Source organism: Lepisosteus platostomus, chromosome 12 (assembly GCF_059453375.1).
Source record: "Lepisosteus platostomus isolate fLepPlt1 chromosome 12, fLepPlt1.hap1, whole genome shotgun sequence".
Classification (NCBI taxonomy): Eukaryota; Metazoa; Chordata; class Actinopteri; order Semionotiformes; family Lepisosteidae; genus Lepisosteus; species Lepisosteus platostomus.
The window spans coordinates 8,032,973-8,057,036 of record NC_142622.1 but is presented as its reverse complement, the minus strand read 5'-3'; the positions used below and the strand labels follow the sequence as shown (position 1 = coordinate 8,057,036).

Here is a 24,064-nt window from a genome sequence, read left to right as displayed (position 1 = left end):
ACTTTGCGAATTGTATAGCTGTACAGTTGATGTGTGATATTTATTCCCGTTAGCTTCAATCGAAATACTGTATTTGTATTTATTGTGGATACATACGCCCCCTGGCGTTTACCTTTTTTTTTGGTTAAAGTCTACTCAATGAAGATTTGCTTTTTTATTTTCATATTTCGGTACATAATATAAACGTTAATAATCACGAATCGGGGGGAGGAACTCAACAAACTTATTTTATTTCAAATGCATGTATAGTTCCAAAATATTGAGGTATTCTTAAATAAAATCAAGCAGAATTTTAGTCACTTTTATTCAACGTAAACCTTACTTTCAGGACATAATCGTATAAAGCCGTAATAACACACATGTGAAACGCAAACGCTAAGCTCTGTGAAGAAAACAGTTTTTCTTCGGAAAGTTGCTGGAGACAAACACCGCTCCTCAGATTCACCTTTTTTTTTTTTGCTACCATAGATATTCCCGACACGAGCCAAGAGGACGGAAATGACGAAAGCAGCGGTGACGACCGTTTCCTTGTAAATATAATAAGGAAGTGCGATTAAAGAAAGAACAGCCTAAAATCGGGACGGGGTAAATATGGAACTTTAAGACAGTATTTGCTTTTAATTTTTAAAGCCGATGGGGGTTGAGTAATATTAGTGTTACCCAAACGCCCTCGCCGATTTACAAGCCTTGTGTTTTACTGAGACCATGAATACAGACGTGGAATTTCACATCAGGCAGAACTACCCGTGGAACAAACTGCCCACTAATGTCAAACAGGTACAGAATCTTTGACACTCCATCCATAGGAAGGGGAAGCGTGTGTGGGGGTTGATCCAGACAGTACGAAGATAAACTAAACGCGAGGTGCCCGCACTCGTTGAACGAACTGTCTGCTTCGTGACTGAGTGATTTTGCTTTTCATGTGGGAAAAAAAACAACAACATTAACAAACAGATTCGTTCAGGGTGACCCGTCGGATGTCATCCCTTGTCGCTCTTTGGTTTGCTTATGTTTTGAATCAGCGGGATGCATGGAGTCTTCATCCCAGATCCTTCCTGTTTGTCTGAAACGCGCATCGTTGCCTAATGTAATGTAATAGAGGGTTTAGCGGCGATTCAGAAGGATCAGTTTCGAAAGAACATGCCGTCTATTTGCTCCGTGTTTTCCGTTTCCAATTCCAAAACTAGATTTATAATCCATACCACAAAAAAAGGTTAACACCGTTCAGTTTAAAAGATGAAGTAAAGAAATGCTTAAGTTATCTTCAGACAGAAAACCTTTGCCTTAATCTTTGCGTCTCCTGAGATTTCTGGGAGTTGAGTGCCATTTAAAATACGTTTAGATCTTTAAAGAGGAATTTAATTATACAGCGCATTAACATCGTATTAGAATAGAACAGGCATGCATTTATTTTGGGCGAAGAAATGTGCTTTTTTATTTGTTACCTCCGCTTTATTATGGCGATACAAAAAAATAAGCCATTGAAAACAAGATCATATGATTTAAAGCGTCAAAAAGAAATGAGATAGAGGTCATCGCAAACGTTATTTAACCTTAAGCCTGAACACCTTGCTTTTCGACAGAGTAAATTATATACGTTTCAATCTTAATTGAAGCATTTTAAAATAAGTTGCGACTTTGTTTGCGATAAACTATTTGTTCATAGATCTTCACCAGACCTTTTCTTGAACACCCTACAGTACCTAGCCCGCAGACATTCTGCTAATGAGATAGCCCCTGATCAAACATGACGTTGTTGTCTCGTTCTTTAAATTAATTGTTCCTCGTTGTTCTCCACAGAGTCTCGGAAACTCACAGCGAGAGTATGAAAAACATGTCCTTCTTTACAGTATCCGGAACCAGTTGCGGTTCCGAAATAACTTAGGTAAGTTAACTCTATTAGTTTTGAAATTAAAGCTTAATTTAACAAACAAATGTAATTTTGAGTAACACTACATTTTTACTGTTTGCTTTTAATCTGATTTAACGATAACATTACATTATTTTAAATGATTTTATTTTAATTATTACATTAAAATCATTGCATTATTTATTTATTAAATAAAATAATTGATTTTGAACACATCAACCAACGGAAGGTGCTGGATCAGCACTTGGCACCTTGGAAGGCCTGAAATGTATCCATCTGCTCTGCAGTGGGTGTCTGTATATTTTTGTCTGTGTGACTATTGGTGCAGTGATCTGAGAGGAATCTACAGATTCTCCAGGAGTTTTCCAACTAGGTTATGTATTTATCAGTATAATTTCAAATATCGTCATGGATCTACTAGTGTCCCCTCATTGCTTCAGGCGATTCAAATGTGTTTCAAACATTTTCATACTGGAGTGCAATTTTAAAATCATTTAATGTACCAAAGTGGCTTTTTATTTTGGATCCTCTAGGCACTTGCTTTCCTTAAGAAAGGGCCAAATGCGTCATAAGCCAGGAGCTCAGCTTAAGCACCCTTTCAGCAGCTTGAGCAAGCATTAGAGAAACAAAGCAAAGGCACCAGTAATGAACCTTAACAGCAGAACGATGAGACAAGAGGTTTCCCAAGAACAGGTTTAGAGGCCCTCTATTGTTGTCATTGCTTTCTGTGTTGAGAATGTATATTTTTCTATATTGTCTGGGTGATTAGACTGGATGTCTTTGCACTGGAGATCACAAGGACACTATACAAGATGCGCTCATTTCATTTAGGAAGAGCAGTTTGTCACAATCTCGCTTCGGGATGCAGTTGTCTGGCGAATGATTAAATTGGATGAAATGCTTTGGTGATCCTGACAAAGAAAGGTGTTTAATGTTATAGTATTTAACGGGTTTATACAAATCCTTTGGGTAGCCACTGATGCTGCTGTTGCGTGTTGCATACACCTTAAAAAAAATGCTCTCCCCCTCTTTTATGCAGTGAGGCATGTGAAGAAAGATGAGCGCAAGTACTACGAAGAGCTCTTGAAGTACAGCCGTGAGCATCTCATGTTGTACCCTTACCATCTGTCTGACATCATGGTCAAGGGCCTGAGGGTTACTCCCTTCTCCTACTATATTGGAATAATGGAGGTAGGTCTGAAAGTGGGTGGGGCTTGGCAGTGTTTTAAACAGTAGGGGTTTGGAATACATAACCTATTCAAAGTGTATCCCCGCTGTATCTCCTCCGTGCAGTCAGTGCAGTTTATATGTGCTGATGCAGTGTAGGAGGCTGAAGCTCATCCCTGCTGCTTTTAATAAGGAGCAATCCTGCCACTCCACAGCATGTGTTGCTGGCAGTAGCATACCTCTGCTGCAAGAGTATAATTACTTTTTCTCTGCTCACAAAAGACCACATTCAGGAAGGCACCAGCCACTCTGCACCTTGCTATTAAGGTCTAAGAAGGAGGAATGATTGGAAATGTACAGCAGAGTCTCATGTTGCGGCGGCAGTAGCTGATGTACTGCTTACGTTAGAATGATTGGACTTTTTTCAAAAGATGTACATTTCTAGTTATTTTCCTGTTGGTCTTAAATTGTGCAAGAATCTGTTTAACACAGCCCACATAAAAATGAAATGTACACCTGGCAAGAGAAAAAGCTATCTGGAAACTGCTGTTCGTATCTGAGTGCCGACTGTAAAACCATAAACTGTACTGCAAAATTTAAGCCATTGGCTGTGCAATTAATATTTGTTTCAGGCCTTAAAAGGTCTGTAAGCTTCACGGTTTTTTTAAATCATTTTTATCATCTCAGATGTGTTTGGCAGATGTCTTTAAAGACAGAAGAAATGGTATGTGTTGGATATAGAATACCGTTCAAGACGCAGGCTTCTCTCACAGCAGTGCAGATCAGGGGCGTTATCATGAACAACACCGTTGGGCCTCATGTGACTCTTAAGTCAGACTTTGGACTCTGGAGTGCATTCTCGGATCACAAATGCAGCGATCGTTGTGGTGCTCAGGAATATCCTACAGTACAACGTGTCAGATTCACAGATTAACAAAAGTCCTCTATGCTTTATTGCAATTAAATGTGTTTTTTTTTATTTTCTAAACACTCATGTTTATGTGCACACTTTTAGTTTCAGGCACATGCTTTCTTCAGCAGCGTAATGCTATTATTACAAGTACAATCATGTGCAGTAGCCATCACACTGTAGAGATGGTTCCCTCCCAAAAATATAGTAATAACTGCCCCTCTTTCTGTTGCAGGACATCATGAACAGTGAAAAGAGCTACGACTCTCTACCCAATTTCACAGCTGCTGACTGTAAGTTTTTCAGAAAGCTTGTCTGTCAGGTGCAAGCTGATGCACATCTACTGTACATAAAGCATAACACAGGCTTGCTGATATGTGGAAAATATAATGGAAGAGCCTCTAGAATTTCTTTATTTTAATCCTCATTGTCCTGTCGTATTTGAACTACAGAGTTCGTGTTTCACCTCTACATTTTAAAACAGGTAGGAGCTGATTTGATTAAGATCAGTGACTTTTCTTCAGAGGCTATTCAGTCTCTATAGATCTACTTCCTCTCCAGTGAACCTTGTCAGCCTCCAGAAAAACTCTGCAAATGAGCCAGTCGACTCTGACTGCTTGCTTTCTTTGTGTTTTTGGATTCCTGGGCCCTCACCTGTGAACATCTGAGACAGTTCAGCTTTCCCCTGGGCTCCCTGGGTCTTGGTGTCCTACACGTGCAGTGAAGGGAACCATCAGTTAGTCTGGAGTCCACTCACCTGTTTATGCCTTTTAATTACATTATTTGCTAGAAGCACAAAGGTGTTATATAGTGTTCTGGCATAAAATTCACTCACCAGTATTGTACATTTCAGCTTTCACTGTAAAATTCTAAGAATGTTGAGCTGTTCTTGGTTATGTTGTAGGTCTGAGGCTCCTTGGAATTGGGAGAAACCAGTATATTGACCTTATGAACCAGTGCAGATCCTCAAAAGTAAGAAACCGATTTATTCACACGGCTCGTTCTTTTTTGGGGAAATGGCTTAAAGTGATTTGCAGTGTTTTGGGCTGTAGCTGTATCCATTGTGTCTAACTCATTCTGCAATTTCTGACAAAAGCCAGATCAGGGTTTTATCAATCTTTCCGGAGAAGCCATTGAAGAATCTCGAAGGACACGATTGACATATTTGATCAAAAAACATATAGATATTGTCATTCCAGTATGCAGACAGGAATTAATACCTGCAGTTTTCCTGTTTGAATTTTACTTAAGAAATCCCCTTGAAGTTAGTCTAAGCATTTTCTTTTACTAAATATTAGGAGGTGTAAAAGTTCAAATTTGTGGAGGGAATGTGTTGTTCTTAAACAGTAGCTGCTTCTTCCCAGAAATTCTTCAGAAGGAAAACGGCGAGAGACCTGCTCCCAGTGAAGCCGGTGGAGATTTCTGTGGAGCCCTGGTGGGTGGTGCAGACCGGCTACATCACTGAGGATGACATCAGGGTGGGTGTGGGCATTACATCAGCCTGTTTCAGCAGACAGTATTATCTCACCGGTCTAAATTTACACCTGAGGTTACTGCATGCCTGTGGTTAGGTTTCTCCATCTTTCTCAACACTGAAAAATGTTTACGTAACATAGAGAGCCAAAGTGCAGTAGAAAGATCTTTTTGCATAGCGTTTTTGGAAAAGTTGTCTACTACTAAATTGAAGATTTGATTTATTTTTATTTTTTTTTGTCAATAGGAAGATGTTGTTTTTTTTTTTGTTTTACATCATTAAGTTTTCTTTGTTAGACTTCTTGGGATAGTTTGATGCCCTCAGTCTCTGCATTCATTTACTGCTTTAGAATTTTCATTAACATTCCCAGATCACTTTGCCTTCAGTATTTTGCGAAATCTCTTTTTTTTCCCTCACGTGAAATGCTGCTTTCCTCATTATTCGCAGATCTGCTCCTCGGCTGAGAAGAGTGCTATTGATAAAATGATAGATGCTGGTCCCCAGCTGACTGGATCTGTAGAATACAACGTTGTGCTGAGTGAGTGCCATCTGAAAACCAAGCAAAAGGTCGAAACGTGCTTCTAGAAAAATTGTCTAAAATGTGATTCATCGAAGATTAAAGCTAAGCACTGTTAATTAACTAGAAAATCTTTCTTAAACCTGGGATCTAGAATAAAAGGGCTGTACATAAGCAAAAGGAAATAGCCTTGTGAGGTATTTGCAGAGTGAGGTTTGCAGTGTTGGATGTTTGAGCACATTGAATCCAAGATCCCTGGGCTTGAGGCCCATCCTAGCCAGCTTCTCTGCTGCAGGACACATTTAGCTGAAATAGAACCTCGTTGAGCCCTAGAGAGTGTGGAATACTGCTACAGCACAGGACCTGGCCTTTGGCACAGCAGTTTGCTGCTCTGCGTGGCTCCTAGCCTGTAAGTGACGGAAATGGAGTGCCGATAGGCAGAGCAGAACCCATGAACGTAGAAGGAGAAAGTTCTCTAGGATCCCTGCAGTGTTAGGAGCAAGCCCAGAGACGCCGGAGGAAATTCGGAGGTCGATTTCTGCTTTCATCCATGTGTTCAGACACGATGCGTTACCTTTATGGGGGTCCTTCTGGAACAGGTCGGATTTCTACAAGCAGGACAGGTTGCCCTTGAACCAGAAGGGCACCAATGTACTAGGAGAGCATAGATTATTAAACTATTAAAACTAGGCAACAGGGGGGCTTAGCAGGTCATTTCGTACATATTTATATCAGTGACCCAGAGCCCAAGGTCAAAGTTACAGTGCAGTGGGAAGTGAGTGGCTCTCAGAAGCTAGCAGAGCTTTTGCAAATTTGCAAGGAAGCATGGGTAAGAATTGCACCGTCCCAGAGTCTGAAGTTAGTACAGACTTAGCCAAAACGTGCACTTCCTGTTGCTGCCAAAAGTTCTTCTACTAGGTATTGACTTATGCAATTAACATTTTAGGTTTTTTCATAATATGCTAGATGAGGTCTTACTGATGTATGAAACAGTTTTAATGTAACACTCCTTGGTGTAAAATCAATTACTATTAGAATATATCTTAACATTTCATAGACCTTTTTATTGCTACATCACATTGTCTAGAAAATATAAGTGATGTATTTTCATAAAGACTTAAGTCTTTTTCTTAAATAGTGTTTTCAAGCTCAGCATTTCTCATTCTGTATTTATGGTTATTTTGTAACCTGCTTGCTAAACACCATCTGCCAGATGCCTGCCCAGTCTTTAATATCATTTAATTATTTTGAATTTCATTTGCTGCTTCTGTAGTGTTTTTAATTCTCCTATTTTGGTATGTTCTGCAAACCTCACTAATTGTTCCAGAATCGAGATTTTTTTATATAAATTAGGAAGCTGTGATCCTAATACAGTTCTTCTTTTACATCGGCAAAATTTAAATTAGATGGAGATTCACTCCTTATCTGTACTCTTTTTTTTTTAATCTGTTAACCAAATCTCGATCCCAACACATGTATTTTCCTGTATGCCTACTGCCTGTAATTTGAGAATAAATCTGTTGTGAGGATTTTTAACAAAAACGTTCTTAAAATCTAAATACACCATATTGTGCACTCTGTGTGTGTCTATTACTGCTGTTGCTTGTTCAAGAAACTCTGACAGGTTAGTTGAGCCAGACCTATCTCTTCTCGGATCCTGTTTCCATATACTGCAGAGGATCCTCTACTTCAGTTCTAATTGTTTCCATAACCTTATGTGTAACAGAATGCAGTTCTATTACGGATGTTGCCAGCTGTTAGAAAGGTGTAGGACTAGACTGGACTAGGGCTCTGCAGGACGAAGGCTGGCAACCTCTGCTGTGAGGACATAAGGGGATTATGACTACCTTTATATTTTGTTGTGCACAAGTAAAAAAAAAAAAATACGAGGACTTAAGTGTGCGTCTTGAGTAATACAGTGGTCTGCTATGACCAATATTGTTTCATGGGCAAGGTGGCTTTCAGTTATACTACTGTGCTGTACGCCAAAAAAATGAATTGGCTTAGCCTATTCTTGAAGCACAGACTCAGACTGGGAATGTTCTCCAAGTCCTGGATATTTCATTAAGAATTAATGTCTTAATTAAGAAAGAAATTAAGAAGCATTGTGAACAAGAGGAAAGCATTCAGTCCATCGAGGTCCTTTGGTTGCTAGTAGCTAACATATTTTCCGTCCATCTGTGTGCACCAAATGATTGGAGGGGTGTTTTAGCATTTTAGTAGAGATCTGTATAGCCTCCAAGCTGCAGAGGAACAATATCTTCACATCGACTGAAGTAGAATAATCCAATATGCAAACTATGATAATGAAAGATAAGGAAGGACAAAATAAATAGAGAAACAACAAAGAAACCAAAATGTGTTTTCACCATAATCTCTCAGTGTGCTGTCTAAACACATTTATGCAAAAATCCCCCAGTTTATATTTTAAAATATAAGAGAATGGACTTAGTTTCTGACTCTTAATACCTGTAAAAAACTGAAATAGCCTTTTTAGTTTCCTGAGCTTTGGGGAATTTCTTTGCAATGCAGTTAATATCACATCCCTCAGTGAAAGAAAAGCATTGTTCATATTGAAATAATAAAATCCACACAAGAAGTTCAGCACAGCTCTTCTCTAATTCTGTCTCAATGCAGTGGCTCTTGAGCCATTCAAGCTCCCCCTCTGTCAATTGCACAAGACCCAGTCTTGGTTTCATTTTGTGATTAAAAGAGCTGAACTCTTGAAATACAGGTGTACTAACTAAACAGTACACTGCAAACCTGAGCCTTATAGCAGTACTAATTACAACCTCCAGCTACGACAAACAGGTGTGAGTGGGGTGTCTAATGCTGAAATCCCAGTAGCTTTGGAAATGCAGATGCAGGCTGAGCAGATGACATCTTGAGGATCTGTTTCCCTCCAGTCAGGAGCATCCTTGAGAAGTAGTTTCAAATCTTTTTTCCTAATCGGTTCAAAGCAACGTATGCTTTGAGTATCTTTATGAAAACCATAGTGGGAAAGACACTTTTCATTTCTGACCTGGTTTTCAATTTCTTCTTCAAGATGTGGCTTTGCCACTCATTTCGGCTGACTGCAGCCAGTGTTATTTTGATAATACCCCGGAATTGAGGTTTATATTGAAGCATTCAATCACCGCCGTGAGTCACAAATCGATGGGCTGATCTTAAATCATACTGAAGTATATTGACTCAAACTCGCTGTGTGAAGGAGCACGTGGGCAGGAGAGCTCTGTGCATGGAAATAACACAATTCTGATCTCAGGGGCAGAAGAGAAGTGGGCTTTATTTCACTCAGTTGAGATTGTGGTGCCTGTATGAGAAGCCATGGTTTCCCAGCTTTTCTTTCCAGCGTGTTGTGATAATTCCAGCTGAATTCCTATGATGGATAGGTGTCCTAACCAGGTTGTACTCTCACCTGGTGCCCTCTGCTTCTAGTATAGGCCTTGACCCTTATGAGCTAAGAAAAGCTTTCTGATTGTGGGTGTGTGGAAAGATTTTAGTGACTGATGTTGGGGATAAACATGATAATTGCTCTCCAATATGTAAAATATTTAACCCCTTTGAGAAGTACGGCATCCTTGTGGAAAGGATTTTGTTAATAAAAATGCTTGCAAAACTATCATGAAGTGAAAGGCATGATTAAAATACCTGGTTCTTTTTCTTTAAGGTCTGTACAACAAAGGCTTCATTTACCTTGATGTCCCCATCTCTGATGACAGCTGCATTTCAGGTGAGGCCTCTGTTTTAAGAAACGCTATCATCCTATATGAAGTCTTTGCAAGATTGTTGTCAATGCTAGCCTGCTTTCCTCTTGCAGTCCAAAGACGAGGTGAAGGTTATGAGGTGTTTCACAATTGCTTCCTACTGTATATGCATATGCATGTGTGTATATCTGACCTAGAATCGATTGGCCTCCCATATAGAGTGTAGTTGCATCTCGTGCTCTGTGTCTGTCGGTTCAAGATGTGATTTACCATGGTCCTGTATAGTATAAAGCAGTTAAAGGTGATAAAGTGGTTGGATTACTTGAGAAAATTTATATTTTTATTATGGGGAATAGCACAATCGTTCAGGAACAAGGGAAAAACACTGGCCCACATTCCACTTGCATACATTCTAGACAATATTACCTTTCCATCATATGTGTAAAGCAGAGCGAGCTCGTATTTCATTGGACTGTAGTTTTCTGCCTTTCCAGTTTTACATGCCCTGTTACTGAATGCTGGAGAGCTATAGTAAACAAGATTTTATGTACTGGTGATGAGTGTTCATTGAAATGTAACAATGCTGTTTTAGAAAATATTGAAAAAAAGAGTGGCGTTTGACATGAAGAACAGATCTTTGAGTGCTCTGCACTGTTCTGTTAGTGATGTCTGTCAGCCCTGTTTAATTCATTATTTACTTTTTAGAGATGTACAGTAGCTCTAAAATCACGACTGAAGCACAGTTAATTTGTAAAACGGAAGAGACTGTCATTTATTTTTATTTTTATTTCCTTTTAGTTCCCCCCTTGGAAGGATTTGTGATGAATCGGGTTCAGGGGGATTATTTTGAAACTCTTCTGTACAAAATCTTTGTCTCTATTGACGAGCATACTAATGTTTCTGAGGTAGGTGCCCAGAAGCTGTTTTTTTTTCAGACTTTGTCTAGTTTGTCTGCTTTGTCCAGTTTGTATTCATCACTGTTTTCTTTTCTTTTTTGCCAGCTTGCTAATGTATTGGAAATAGACCTGGGTCTTGTAAAGGTATGTATTACAGTAGAGTAACTAGTCATCAGGTTGGAATTATGTTGCAGAGACCTAGAGACTTGGTGCATAGAATAGTTTGTCATTGCAGTAGGGATATGTATACAATTTTAGAATTACTGAACTAAACATGCCTTGCAGAAGTTTAGAAAGGCACCGGGTGACTGTTTCGTCTGCAAATAATCAGAGAATTTGACATATATGAAAAATAAAAATATTTTTAGATTAAATGTGCTTTGAAACAACTTAGTTCTTTCTTTACGAATTGTTTTCCTTTGAATTGCAATGGAAAGATAAAGGTTCTTGACCAAACAATATTAGCGTTTTATAAAAGCCAAACTATAAACCAAAGAAGATGAAGCAGATCGTGGTTGATGGATTTCTGCAAACACTGATAGAGGTGAGATACGCTTTGAAACTGCGCATCTGAAATCCTGACATTCTTTTCTTGGGAAGATCGACACAGCCTATATTGGACCAGTTTTTCTTGGTATTATACACATAATGTCACATAATGTCCTTAGGCTTTTTGTTTTAATTGGAGCAGTGAATACTGTTGCTGACGAGTGTTGTATGTGACAGTTTCTCTAAAAATGAATGAGATAATTAACTCCAAATGGGAATGTCTGTGCGCTGTCCTTACAGGTCACCCTGGTGAACTATCCTTTTGACGTCTTGTAAAAATGTCTTCTTTTGATATATCTTCTTTATAAAATAATTTTTTTGAACATGAAGATTTTCATTGTAGACGTCATCTCTTAGGAGCTGGTTTTCTTTTTCCACTTGGCTGTGTTTGAACATTGGTAGAAGGCATATGAATTCATGCTTGCATGTCTGTCGCTGTTGCAGAAGGCATTTCTTGACTGAAAGCCATTTTTTGCACTTCGCTGCTCTTCAGTTGTGAGGTCAGACATGCTCATCTCAGATCTGCAATTCGTGATACAGCCAGAGACATTGAAAATGGTCAGCAAATATACTAGGCTGCTATCAGGGCTGAGGTGACCTAGTTTTCTGCTCTTTCTTCCATCATTTCACAGGAATTCAAAAAAATCACATTTTCAGTGTGGCTCCTGAATGATTACTACAGTGACAGTTAGAAGTGCAATTCATCTTTGCTCTCCAAAGATCTTATCTTTATAAAATCCAAGCTGAAGACTATAGTAGGAATAAGATGCCCAGGCTGTATGGTGTTGTTTAAATCAGGGATATCCAATTTGTTGGATGTGAATTTCACAGACATTTCTTCACTGCAGACATTTTGAGAGTATCAAATTTTTTAAAACTGTTGAGCCTCTAAGATGGTCAAACATTGCACATCTTCCAAATATGTAATTTTAAATAAAAGCAATTAACAAGGCCCAAACAGTGCAGAGAACATACGCGTATTTTGTTCTCTCCAATTAGAATGCTGTGTCCATGTACTGTCGCTTGGGCTTCGCTGTCAAGAAAGGTCAAGTGATAAATCCTGATCAGCTTCACCCCACCTGGAAGACTGCCCCCTCGCTCAACAGGCTCAGGTGCGTGACGCATGTGAACGTGTACCGTTCCTTCGGCACTTCAACAGCATCCAGCTAGTGAAGGTTCTCTTGGGGAACCTTCACTAGATCATCTGAATTGAGTAAAGGCTGCTCTGAAATGAGGACACCAGAAACTTAGTGTTCTTAACTTACTTACATCCTTATGACCGTATGAACTTGGCCGAACACACAGTCACTTTCCTCTGTCCTGGGTTTTTATCTCAAGCCTTTCGAATTAAAACAATCCCTTTGCTTTTCCCCGAACACCTTCGCACCGAAAGAGGTTTGTATCTGACCTTACGCCATCACTGGTTTTCACCCAGTAGTGCTATTTGATCGCTGTAGTTATTTCAGACTGTCCTGAATGGCACAGAACATTTGATAAAAAATAAGAGAGAAGAATTTCTGTTTTATTCCCAAGTGTCCTGAAGATGTACCTTGACCTTAGCTTGTTGCACTTTCTGACAGAAGTACCATGGACCCACAGAAGATGCTCCTGTCCTGGGAAGGGGGCAGCCCAGTTCTCGACACTGGATCTTCAGCCACTGACACCGACACCACAAGCCTGGAGGACCAAGGTCAGAACTCGCCCTGGCAAACCGTTAATATCAGACAGCACTGGGACAGTGTGACAACACTGTCAGGGAGGCCACATAAATACATACGCACTCTCCTCCCACGTCGTCACCACATCATTTATGGCTGGCAGATGACATAACCATATCTCCATCCATTGTTTTGTCTAACTGGCATAACCCTGATGGGGAGTACAATAAGAAGTCCTGTGTTGTTGGTGTTCCAGACCTCCGTTTGCTTCAGGTTCCCATAGTAACAAGCCAATCTGTGATTGGTTGGACCTGAACAAGTAGGAGGAGCATTGTGTTTACATGTGGGTCTGTGTCCCGTGTTGGCGGCAGTAGGGGTTGGTGGGAGGGGCAGCAGGTCTTGGAGAGTTATTGTAGACAAAGTTGGAAAGACGTGAGTGGAGGTGGAGAGTGGAGCAAAAGTGGAAAAGAATTTCTGCCACTGATTCGCTACCATTGCTAGAATCAATTGTTTCGAAATGCTACTGTACCTTAAGTCCACATATCTTTTATTACAGATGGGTATTGTCTTAGGGGAGGGGTGTTTTTCGGAATGATGGCTGTTAGGCCTGGGTGGGTTGGAGCTGGACAGGGTATCCCCAGTTCACTACAAGGCACAGAATGACAAGCCCGTGGTATGTTGTAAATATCACCTGATAGACCCAAACAGGATATTTAAGGAATAAAAATGAAACAGTGGTGTAAGAGGCCTTTAAATGTGGCGGCTCGTAAGGCCTGAGCACGTTAAACCTCCTGATGAGATGAATGCAAACTCTTCTCAGTTACACACAAAGGCCAGTTCTACAAGTTAACAACAGCTAACACCGTGCACACCCTTGATATCAGGAACAGACTAATTTGTACCAGTCATTCTCCCTCCCCTTCCAAATTAATAGTTGAATAATTCACCCCAGATAGCCCCAGGTGACCTTCCACTGAGGCAAATATTATTGGCCTCAGTGGAAGGTCACCTGGGGCTACAATCCTTATTGCACTGACTTATCACAACTGTCCATCCATCCATTTTCTAACCACTTCATCCAATGCAAGGTTTCAGGGGAGCCAGAGCGATCCTGGCAAGTAACAGGCACAAGGCAGGATACGCCCTGGACAGGACACCAGTCTATGACAGGGCACAGACACAGACACTCACTTGGACCAGGAACAATTTTCCCAGAAGCCAATAAACCTACCTGTATATCTTTAGACTATAGGATGAACTTAGGGCACCTGGAGGAACCCCACACAAACACGGGGAGATGGTATTAACTCCACGTAGATATATTTATTGTATGCACGTACTGTAGATAACACCCCAGGAATTGAGCTTACACACATAATCTAATGTGGTTTGGTGATTGTAATTCGGTTACTTTTGAAACAGATACATCTAGTGTGAACAGTCTGAGCATGTTTGGAGGTCACACCAAACGGATTGCTTTCCTGTTTGATTCGACGCTCACAGCCTTCTTAATGATGGGAAACCTGTCACCAGTAAGTGTTAAAATAAATCTAGCCTACTTATCCTACGCGACAGTGGAAGTGTTAATAAGCAGTACTATTGTTTTGGCCAGGATATGAATTTATGTATTAATAATTCTTGTGCAGGATAAAAAGCAATTAAACTTGCATTTTAATCCTGGTGCATAGAGAGCCCACTGTGTGTCTTGACCCAGCTGGGATCTCAGTTACTAAGTCAAACTTTAATTCAAAAAGAATTTGCCTAATAGGACTTTTTCTAGTTGTATTCAGCTCCAGTAAAGAAGGTTCAGTTAAGTAACATGATAGCTCAGTTGGAACAAAATCTAGTAGACAATAGTGGGATTTCAACTCTGAACTAAGAAATTGAAATTTAATCTTCTTGTATATTTTCCTTCCCATAATCCTTATTATTTTAAATGTTCACATCATTTGGTTCTGTTTGTAATAAATAACAAGTTGCATTAATAATAAAATGGTCAAATTATTATTTTGTTTATTAAGGGGGGGGTTCTGTTAACACAAATTAAGTTAATATCGACAGATTCGGTTATCTCAGTAACCGGTATAACTGGTCATTCACTTACTGGTTCACAGAAAAATCCACTGTCTCCAGGCTCAATAATTATTAATGACATGTTGAAGCTCCTACGAAGTTCTGCCACATAATAAAAAGTTTTTTCTTGTGCTTTAGAACTTGAAAAGCCACGCTGTTACGATGTTTGAAGTGGGAAAACTCTCTGATGAATCTCTTGACAGCTTCTTGAATGAACTTGAAAAGGTAAAGTCTCTTTAACACGCAAAACTGTGAAAGTTTAACCGCCAACACCTCAACTTTACATGTTTACATCCTGTTAGCCATGATGATAGACCTAAAATATTTAAATGTTTGTAATGGTTTTTGGAAACTTGTTCGAAATACAGGAGTAAACTGTACCTCAGTAGAGCTCTGTACTGCAGGAGTTACAAGTTCTGTCCATTTCTAGATGTGTAGCAGCAATCGTACCAAAAGTACCAGGAATATCAGAATAGCAAGGAGCTAGCAGGCTAGTGCCAAACTGAAGAAGTAATTAGATTTCTAGTTTAAGTCCTGTTCTGGGCTGCATAGCTTAAGGGTTTTGTTTTGACAAGTGACTGATATGGAAAAACTGTAATACATTCCCTGTTTTTTCTAAGTCGTTAATAATAGCCTTAATCTCTGAAAAGAGCCATTACACTTTTGCATTACTTCTGAATTACCTAATGGTCTTTTGTCTTCAGCTAGTTGCAGTCCAGACAGGTTGCACCTGTGGAACACACAGAAAAGCCTTTTGTGATTTTCTCAAACATGGCCGGTCTTTCTTTCAATGGTTGTTTGTGTGATTTCTAGCAGAACATGTCCTGATAAAATCAATGAATAGTCTGTCACGTTATGTGCTAAATAATCGGGACAGCACATCGAAACTCAAACTGAGCAAAACCCCCCCCCAAAAATGCGAAGCCATTATTTTGTGTCACGGTGCTTCAACAGGTTGCAATTAAAATTTAATGAACAGCATAGGAAAGAGGATCCGTGCTGCGATTGCTGATGAAGTTAAGGTTACACCCCATCAAATACAGGATCAGCATGAGATTCATTCCCATACAATATTATGTAAAAATTTATTATGGTGGTGTACACACCTGAAGAAGGCTCCACAGCCAAAACACAGTGTTTCTTTACCTTGGGCTATGGAATGATCCTGTTACTATGCAGCCTACACCTACTGACACAGTCCCCTATTTGAACATGTGTACTGTATATACAGTATATTAAGAGGCATTAAAAGTGGATCCAATAGTATCTAACTTTTTTGTACATATTAGTGTATAAACGTACACAGAATCAATGCTGTTTGTAACGGTGCTTTATGTCTGAAGGTCGAAAGCACAGCAGAAGGGGAAGCCCAAAGGTATTTTGACCATGCCCTGACGCTCAGAAATACGATACTGTTTCTGCGTTACAACAAGGAACTGACTTCAGACCCCGAGCAGCCGAGCAACGGTGAGCAAAGTCGATGCTGCATGTGGCTAAACCAGTCATTCATTCTGACCCGCCGCTCTTTCAAGACTGGCGCAACACAGCTTCTTTCAGGTACAAGAGAGATGGCTGGGGTTTTTTTTTTTTTTTGCACCGGCTTTCATTTTTTCCCCCCGTCGGAGACCTGCAACATCCGAAGCCTTTACTTATTAATAAGGCTCCGCCACCTCGTGCACACAGAATGAAAAGCCTGACGCAGCCCTGCCCAGCCCGTTGCAGCAGTAAAGCGCGCCCGAGAAGGAACGGATATCGTTCCGGGCCCCAGGGGGCGCCCCGGCGGTGCGTGTGTGTGACCAGTGTCTGTGTGTGCGTCCTGCCAGGCTGCCCTCTGGACCTGCTGCGCTGTGAGAGCCTGCTGGGTCTCGACCCCGCCACCTGCAGCCGCGTGCTCAACAAGAACTACAAGCTGCTGGTCTCCATGGCGCCGCTCAGCAACGAGATCCGGCCAATCAGCAGCTGCACGCCCCAGGTAAGGGATTTTGCTGTGCATCCTTCATATACACCCCCAAGCATCACTCCACCCTGTTCTGTTGCTTCCTGCTCCCGGCAATGGTCAGTGAAAACAGTCCAGCATGCATGCTTCTGATTGCGCTTTAAAAGAGCATGTGAAGAAGTCGAGTTATGTCTCAGTAACTGGTCATTCTTGTTCTTGGATGGCAGTGTGAAAGGAACTATATAGTTTACTTCTCGGTAAGTTAGTAAGCATGCACAATCATGCCTCCCTAAATTTCCCCTCTAATTCAAGTGAGAAAGAGGTGAAAGTAGCCCCAGTCCACTGTGGAGTGGAGCTGCTGGTCCAGAATGACAGCCACATGCCTCCAGGGTGGGCACTGTGCTTCAGTGAAATGAAAAGCGCTGTAATAAAGCGAGTAATTATTATCATTATTAATGATTATTTTCTTGCAGTGGGCGGGTTTATGAATGAGGTCCTCAGGTGGTGTTAGAGGTGGCCTTACCTAAAGTGGTGGTTGGAGGGGGCGTCGGGAAAAGAAGAATGTTAGAAGATTATTAAAGGTTTCTGTGCTTCTGTCTGCACTGCTGGATCTCATTGGTTGAAAGCTGTTCTCTGCTTAGGATGACTGCGCGCTGCTGTGCACGCAGCAGTGCTGGTACTCCAGTTCCAGTGTTGTTCTTCAGTTTTGAATCCCTCTGTTTTGCAGCACATTGGACCTGCTATTCCAGAAGTCAGTTCAATCTGGTTCAAGCTTTATCTTTACCATGTGTGTGGACAAGGACCTCCTTCTCTCCTGCTGTCCAAAGGATCCAGGCTAAGGAAGCTACCAGATATCTTTCAGGTAAAAGGGGTTATTGGTCTTCTGCACAGTATATAGCACAAAAATTGGTTTTGGAAGGTTAACAGATGATCTTGTTCAGTATATTCTTGGAACATATATGAATTTCAAAAGTTTTTTCGGGAGCAAATGTCTTTTCATGTTAATCAAATTAAGCCAAGCCAGAATTTATTGCTTTATATCTTTCTGTGGGTACGGGATCTCAAATGTTGATTTCTCTAGAATAAAAGGGAATGGATTTCTGATTTTTTCCTAAATTCAGACAATAAAATATCAGGGCTAATACATATCAATAACAAACATGTGAAATAGAGAATAACCTTTAATGTATGTCTAATAATTGAATACTAACTTTTAATTTAATATTTTAAAACGCAATCTGTAAACAAATTCAAAATGTGTTACTTCTGTTTCTTAAAGTTTTGCAAATACTGTGACCTTTGTTAATTATCTGTTTAAATACAATAAAGGTAGTATTTTAGTATTAAGTTGTAACTTGCTGTGTGTTATCAAATGTGTCTTTTGTTCACTAAAGGCAATAATGTTTTAAGACTTATGACAGGCTCCTGATCACTTCCTGGGGTCACGATCCTGGTGTTGTCCCAAGTTCCAATGTATTGACCATGCTTAACGATGCCCTCACACATTCCGCTGTGCTGATACAGGTAAGGCCCCACAGACAAGTAAATGCAGGAAAAGCAGACTTTTAAGATCAGTGCAAATCATAGACTGGGAAAAACCTATAGGAATGTCAGAAATAGAAATGGTAGACATGGTTAATAACTACTTTTTTACCCAGTTTGTCTTAGCAACAACTTGAGGAAATGCTTCCCTTTCAATATTTAATGTTTTAATATTTTCAAACAAACTAGACCAAATTGTTTGAAACAGAATCAACACAATCAAATAGAGTCAAATAGAGGAGAGACAACCATTAGGAAATTGGAATCATAATACGGTTTGCTTTAAATCATAATATCATATTATGAAATGGTTTGTTCCGAAACACTGACTGGCTGAAGGTACTGACCCTTTTTAGTTTTTAACAACAAAGACTGAGGAACCTGATATAAGTTTTCCAAATCTTCCAAGGCCTTGACGAAGTCTCTTCCACTAACTTCCTAAAAAAGAAGATGAAACACAAACCAAAGGAGACAAATGGAAGTGCATTTACAACTGAGGACAGGAAGCTCTTCTGTACCCAAAATGGTTGTGGGAGTCATGAACAAGTTCCCTAGCTATGTGATTGAAGTTGATGCCCAGGCTGGATGAGACTCTTGGATTACTAAGCTTTTAACTACCAAATAGGCGAGATTGACCGAATGGCTTCTTCTTGTTTGTTACTGTTCTTTAATATCCTCAACATTGTTTAATTTTGATATAAAAGTAAAAATTAAAGGTCTTTCAGTGAGGACATTTATTTATTTTGCCATGTTCATAGAACTGCTTTAACAAAAGTGGGTTTGATGCCCCTGGAAGAATACATACTGCCCTGCTCATGGATATCATACCCTTCTCTGACTTCCTGGGTCTTTTCTTGGGGTGGTATCTGGAAGAGCAACTGTTGGGTTTTGAAAACAAGATTGGCAATAGGTTGTGTATTTACATAGAGAAGAGAGACATCCCCATCTTGTTTCATAAAATGAAAGTCCTTTTTTGAAGGCTTTGTGTAAGAACTGCTGGTAGTTAATTACTAAGTGAAGGGCATAGTGAATGTCGCTGACCTTTCTGAGTGTCTGTTGCTAATTCTATATCTACAGGGTCACGGTATTCTTGGCATTGGAGAAACTGTTCACGTGCCATTTCCCTTTGATGAAAGAGAGCTTAAAGGAGGTAAGGGAGAAGTTTCCCTTTAGCTTTTTGTGTAATATGAAGCTGCAGTGCTTAAGGGATTGTGCCTCCAATCAGAATGTGGGGAAAGAAAGCATCTCTGTGGGATTTCCTGTTGGATTTGCAGCAGTTGCCAGCTCAGACTTCTTTTTTTTTTTTTCTCCATCCAGATTTCTCCTATTCCAACATGTGTGTTCACAAAGCTTTAAGAACCCTGAGAGAGAAGATAGACCTGGAGCATTTCTGTGGGTATATCACCATGCTGAATCCCAACAGCAGGCACTCCAGGAGGCTTAGTGAATCATCTGAGGGAAAAGGTCGGTACCTTCAATAATTGCCTTGCAGTTAACACAGGGTTAAACCAATGGTGTCTGAGTAATGTCAGCGTCCTGATTAGCGAATCAGTCATATCTCAGTTGGGTGCATGCCCCTCACACCACTCCATTTACACTCAACAGTGAAGTGTTAATAACTTTAAACTCTCGGTGTCATCAAAGGGACATGCCCAAAGGGACATGACACTCTGGAACTATTTTCTGAAGAATCGGCTCAGAGGTATCTTAGCCTTCCCCCTGTGGAGTCAGGAGACTGACTGTGCTCACATCTTTCTTTCTCAGGAGAGCCTGAGCTGAGTGTAGGATTTGATGCGAACGGCAGCACAGAATCCTTTGAACTGGTTGTTGAGGAAAACAATACCGACTCAAACAGAAAGCAAGAGCCGGAAGGTAAGGGCCCTGATTCACTGGAGCCTGGGTGTTGAGCTAGGAAGTGGCTCTGGGATGCCGTAAGCTGTGAAGGAAATAACCCCTGGCGAGAGTCACCTCCACATGCCCTCCTTCGAATATGAGTACCCGTGGAATGTATTTTAGAGGCAGCACAGTGGAGCAGGGGTCGGCATTACTGCCTCGCAGAGCTTGAGCCCTGGGTTCCATTCCAGGTCTGGGGTGCTTTCTGTGTGGAGTTTGTATGAGGGTTGTGTGGGTTTGGTCTGGAACTCTGTCCCTAAGGATATCAGAGAGTCACCTTCCCTAAACTAATTCAAATCTAGACAGCAAACCTTCTTCTTTAGAAGGGCCTTTACATAACTGGTTCTGCTGTTCACCCCTCTGCTTCTACTGTAATCATCTACTGTCTCCTCTCATGGTGTGTTTTCATTGTGTATATACAGTATAGCGCCATTTAAGGGGGTTTATATAAAATAAAGTTTATTATTATGATGATCATTTCCTCTGGGTGCTACAGTTTCCTCTGACAGTCCAAAGACCATACTTGCCAGTTAATTGGCTTCAGGGGAAATTGGTTCTGGGTGTGAGCGTGTGCGAGTCTGTGTTTGTGTCTGTGTACCCTGCAGTGGGCTGGCATCCCAGCCAGTGTGTACTCTGCCTTGTGCCTGTTGTCTGCGTGACCCTGAGTTGGATGAAGCGGTAAGAAAATGGATAGATGGATGGAAGTCTAAAGCTGACTTTGGAAAGTCAAATCCTTGTGCTGTGTTTAATGACTTGACTGTTGTTGTTCATTCTGCAGTGTTGTCAACAGAAGAGGAGTGGGTTCCTTTAGAGCTGTGCTTTGGAATGCCACTCTTCAGTGAGGATCTAAATCGAAAGGTGTGTCAAAAGATAACATCCCATGGGCTCTGTGGAAAAGAGAGGTGAGTTTGTATTGGTGAAAACTTCTCAAAGTATTTTTAATAATGGTGTTGTTTGATCAATTAGTAATACCGTATTTTCACATGCAAACTATAACATGCAATGAAAAGCTTCGCTTCTTAAAATCGGGCAATGAATACTGTAAAAATACTTCCTAAAATGCTTGTTTCTTCTTTAATGTTTCATGTTCCAGCCTTCAGAAATTACTACATTCCAGCCGAAAACTGTCTTTGAAAGTTCTGAGCTTTGTTCAGTCATTCCAGGTAAGACGTTTCTCTTTCTTTCAAAACTTAGATCCTACCCCATATGTTCTTATACGTTTTCAAAGACCAATTATCACCGATAAAGACAGTGATAGACCATGATAAATTATCAAGAGATGTTTTGTGTTGATTTATTTTGATCTTTGAAGCGCGATTTTCACATGAATGTTTAATTCATAACTGGTATTTAATTCTGTTTAATGTGTTGACCCGATTTCTCTGTGATTCTTTGGGTTTTAGAATGCACATTTTGCACCTTGCTGTTGTGAACGTTCCGAGTGTCTTAAAAAGATGTCAGTGTCATCATTGAAATGAAAACATTTGGAGATACTGTAATATACTAGCTGCAGTTCTTAAACTATACTTTCTGAAAATGAGTTTGTCTTCTACAGATGTCAAAACAGGAACAGGCTGGTGGCAGTTGACTTTTCTTTGGTATTTCTAATATTGGACGGGCTTGATGTTTCCTTCCTCCTATACGATTCGCACTGCTGAGCAAGTCTCTCCTTGGCGTGTGAAAGACATTTCTACAGAGCTCTGTAAAGGCCCGTTTTTGCCTCCTTTTGTTTTCAGGAAAGCACTAGCACTGCTGAGGGGAGGTCAGACGGCGGGGTATCCAGTTTGCTCAACCAGACCACACTGTCGTCCTCAGAAGCGGGGGTCCCCCTCCCCGCTCTCAATCTCCTCTTCAAGGACGGCCAGCTAGCAGAGTGGAGTGGTCGTTCTCCTCCCACCATTCAGGCCCCCACTTTGCACAAAGACCAGCCCACCTAAGCCCACCTGTTCAACCACGGCCTGTTGTTATTGTGAACACCCCAGATCCAGCGGCCCCCACCAGCCAGTCGCTTGCTTTCATAAATAGACAGTGTTACTTTAACAGTTGAAGCATGGGAAATAAGGATGGTCACTTTCTGAGAAAGGAACTGAAGTAACTCCTTGGCTATTTAGTAAGGCAAGTGTCCTCTTGAGTGTAGAACCAGAGGTCAGCAGCACAGTGTGTTTTTTGCCAGCCTTTGTTCTCAGATGTATTTAATTGGGATCAGAACACCACTAAGGAAATGGTTGAGGCAGATCAGTTTGGAACCTCAGATGGCTCTGTGCACCATTGGGTTTGAAAAACCAACAGTGTACCTTACTGGACCAAACCCCTGGCATAATACGGCCAAGAACATCTTCTACTGTAACCTTTCCCCTCTTCACTTTTCATACAGATAGTCCGTGCATGACGTTTGTCATACAGCAGTCACAAGGACTTTTGTATGTTTTAGTTAAAACTCTGTGTGAGCGCACAGGAGCATTTTTAATTTGCACAGGACAAGACTGCTAGAGCTGGGACCGAATGAGTGAGGAAGAGGTTTTTTTAAGTCCCCCCCCCCCCCCCTCCTGTTTGATCTCCCTGCTTTGGGAAGATCCGATGAACTCACAGCCTGGCCAGTGAGTGTGGAGGACTGAAGGCAAGGCGGTTTCGTCCCCCATCCTCACTGGAGGGGCTGAGCCCTTCTGCATCAGACGAAAGCTGGTCGGGCTGTGGAGATCAAGGGAAGCTAAAGCTTTCGGGCTTCAGCTAGAATCTGATGTGCAAAGGGTACATATGGGAAAACCGACAATCTGCATCCCATTAAGAGGCAGCACACTGGGTCTCCAGAAACACATTGTGCCAGTATAGCGCAGTGAGCCACAGGAATTTTAAAACCATTCCCTGCTGTAACATGTTAGAAATACCCCCCCAGACTGGTATAAAACTTGTCAGCACCTCTCTGCAAAAGACAGTATGTTTGTTTCACAACTTCATCACACTCCGTGTAGCTTTTCTGAGGGAGTATGATGGTTCGAAAGCAGTGTGAAGCACAGGAGCAGCAAATAAGCTTTGTTTCAAGAAGATAATATAAAAAGCTTCTTGTTCACTTTATACAAATACGGTTGCTTTATTCCACAAAACTAATGTTTGTGGTTTTCTGTGCTACACTTTTTAAAATCCCTGTCTAGGTGATTTGTAGGAAGTCCTTGTGCGGGATTATGTATTTTGGAACCTGAGAACTGAATGGCAGGTCTGAGTGTTTCCAATACTGCATTTTTTTCAGTCAATAAAGAACGTTATCTTGATCATTTAAAAAGTAATCTTAAAATACAGTTCAGTGTAAGAGAAATAATCATTCATAATTTTGCGATGCTGACACGCTTTTCAGGATATCTTTGTTGTAGCTTGTTTGATGGGACTGTGAATATTGCTCTTGTAATTATAAACAAGTACAGAATTGACATTCCTCTTCATGATTTCCAAAACTGTACGTGTTCTAAAGTGAAATGTAAAAATAGTAAGACCTAAATAAAAAATGTAAAAATCCCCAGCATCTGTTTACATCGCATTATTGACTTGTTTCAGAAGAGCATGTTTTTTTTTTCCCCGACAAATAAAAGTGCATAGTTAAATGCAATCGGAACTATGCAGCAGCAAGCGATAGTGTTCAGTGTTCCACTGCTTTCTCAACTTGTAATCACATTACACATGGCATGCAGAGAGTCTGGAACAGCAGAAGAGATCATGTTCAGTACTTAACAATGCCTGGAGTACGAGTCACAAAGAACTGATATTAAACATAGACTACAGGCAATAAAAGGGCAACCATGTTTGATACTGTTACGAATTCCTAATGCAAGAAATTGTATAGGGCTAATAAAGAACATTATTATTATTATTATTGTTATTAT

General features: G+C 40.6%; 1 protein-coding gene across 1 annotated transcript; it reads left to right on the top strand.

The window, feature by feature from the left end:
- The first annotated feature begins 522 nt into the window (after positions 1-522).
- On the top strand, positions 523-23,704 carry fam91a1 (family with sequence similarity 91 member A1). The gene is made up of 24 exons (XM_088600726.1): positions 523-777; positions 1,801-1,885; positions 2,910-3,061; positions 4,183-4,240; positions 4,852-4,919; positions 5,312-5,425; positions 5,869-5,959; positions 9,609-9,671; positions 10,444-10,550; positions 10,647-10,685; positions 12,090-12,202; positions 12,671-12,780; positions 14,171-14,280; positions 14,960-15,046; positions 16,165-16,288; positions 16,645-16,793; positions 17,485-17,619; positions 18,168-18,281; positions 19,377-19,449; positions 19,617-19,763; positions 20,064-20,171; positions 20,971-21,094; positions 21,286-21,355; positions 21,929-23,704. The coding sequence occupies exons 1-24, from the start codon at positions 706-708 to the stop codon at positions 22,127-22,129; spliced, it is 2,514 nt and encodes an 837-aa protein (XP_088456852.1). The 5' UTR covers positions 523-705; the 3' UTR covers positions 22,130-23,704.
- The last annotated feature ends 360 nt before the right edge of the window (positions 23,705-24,064 follow it).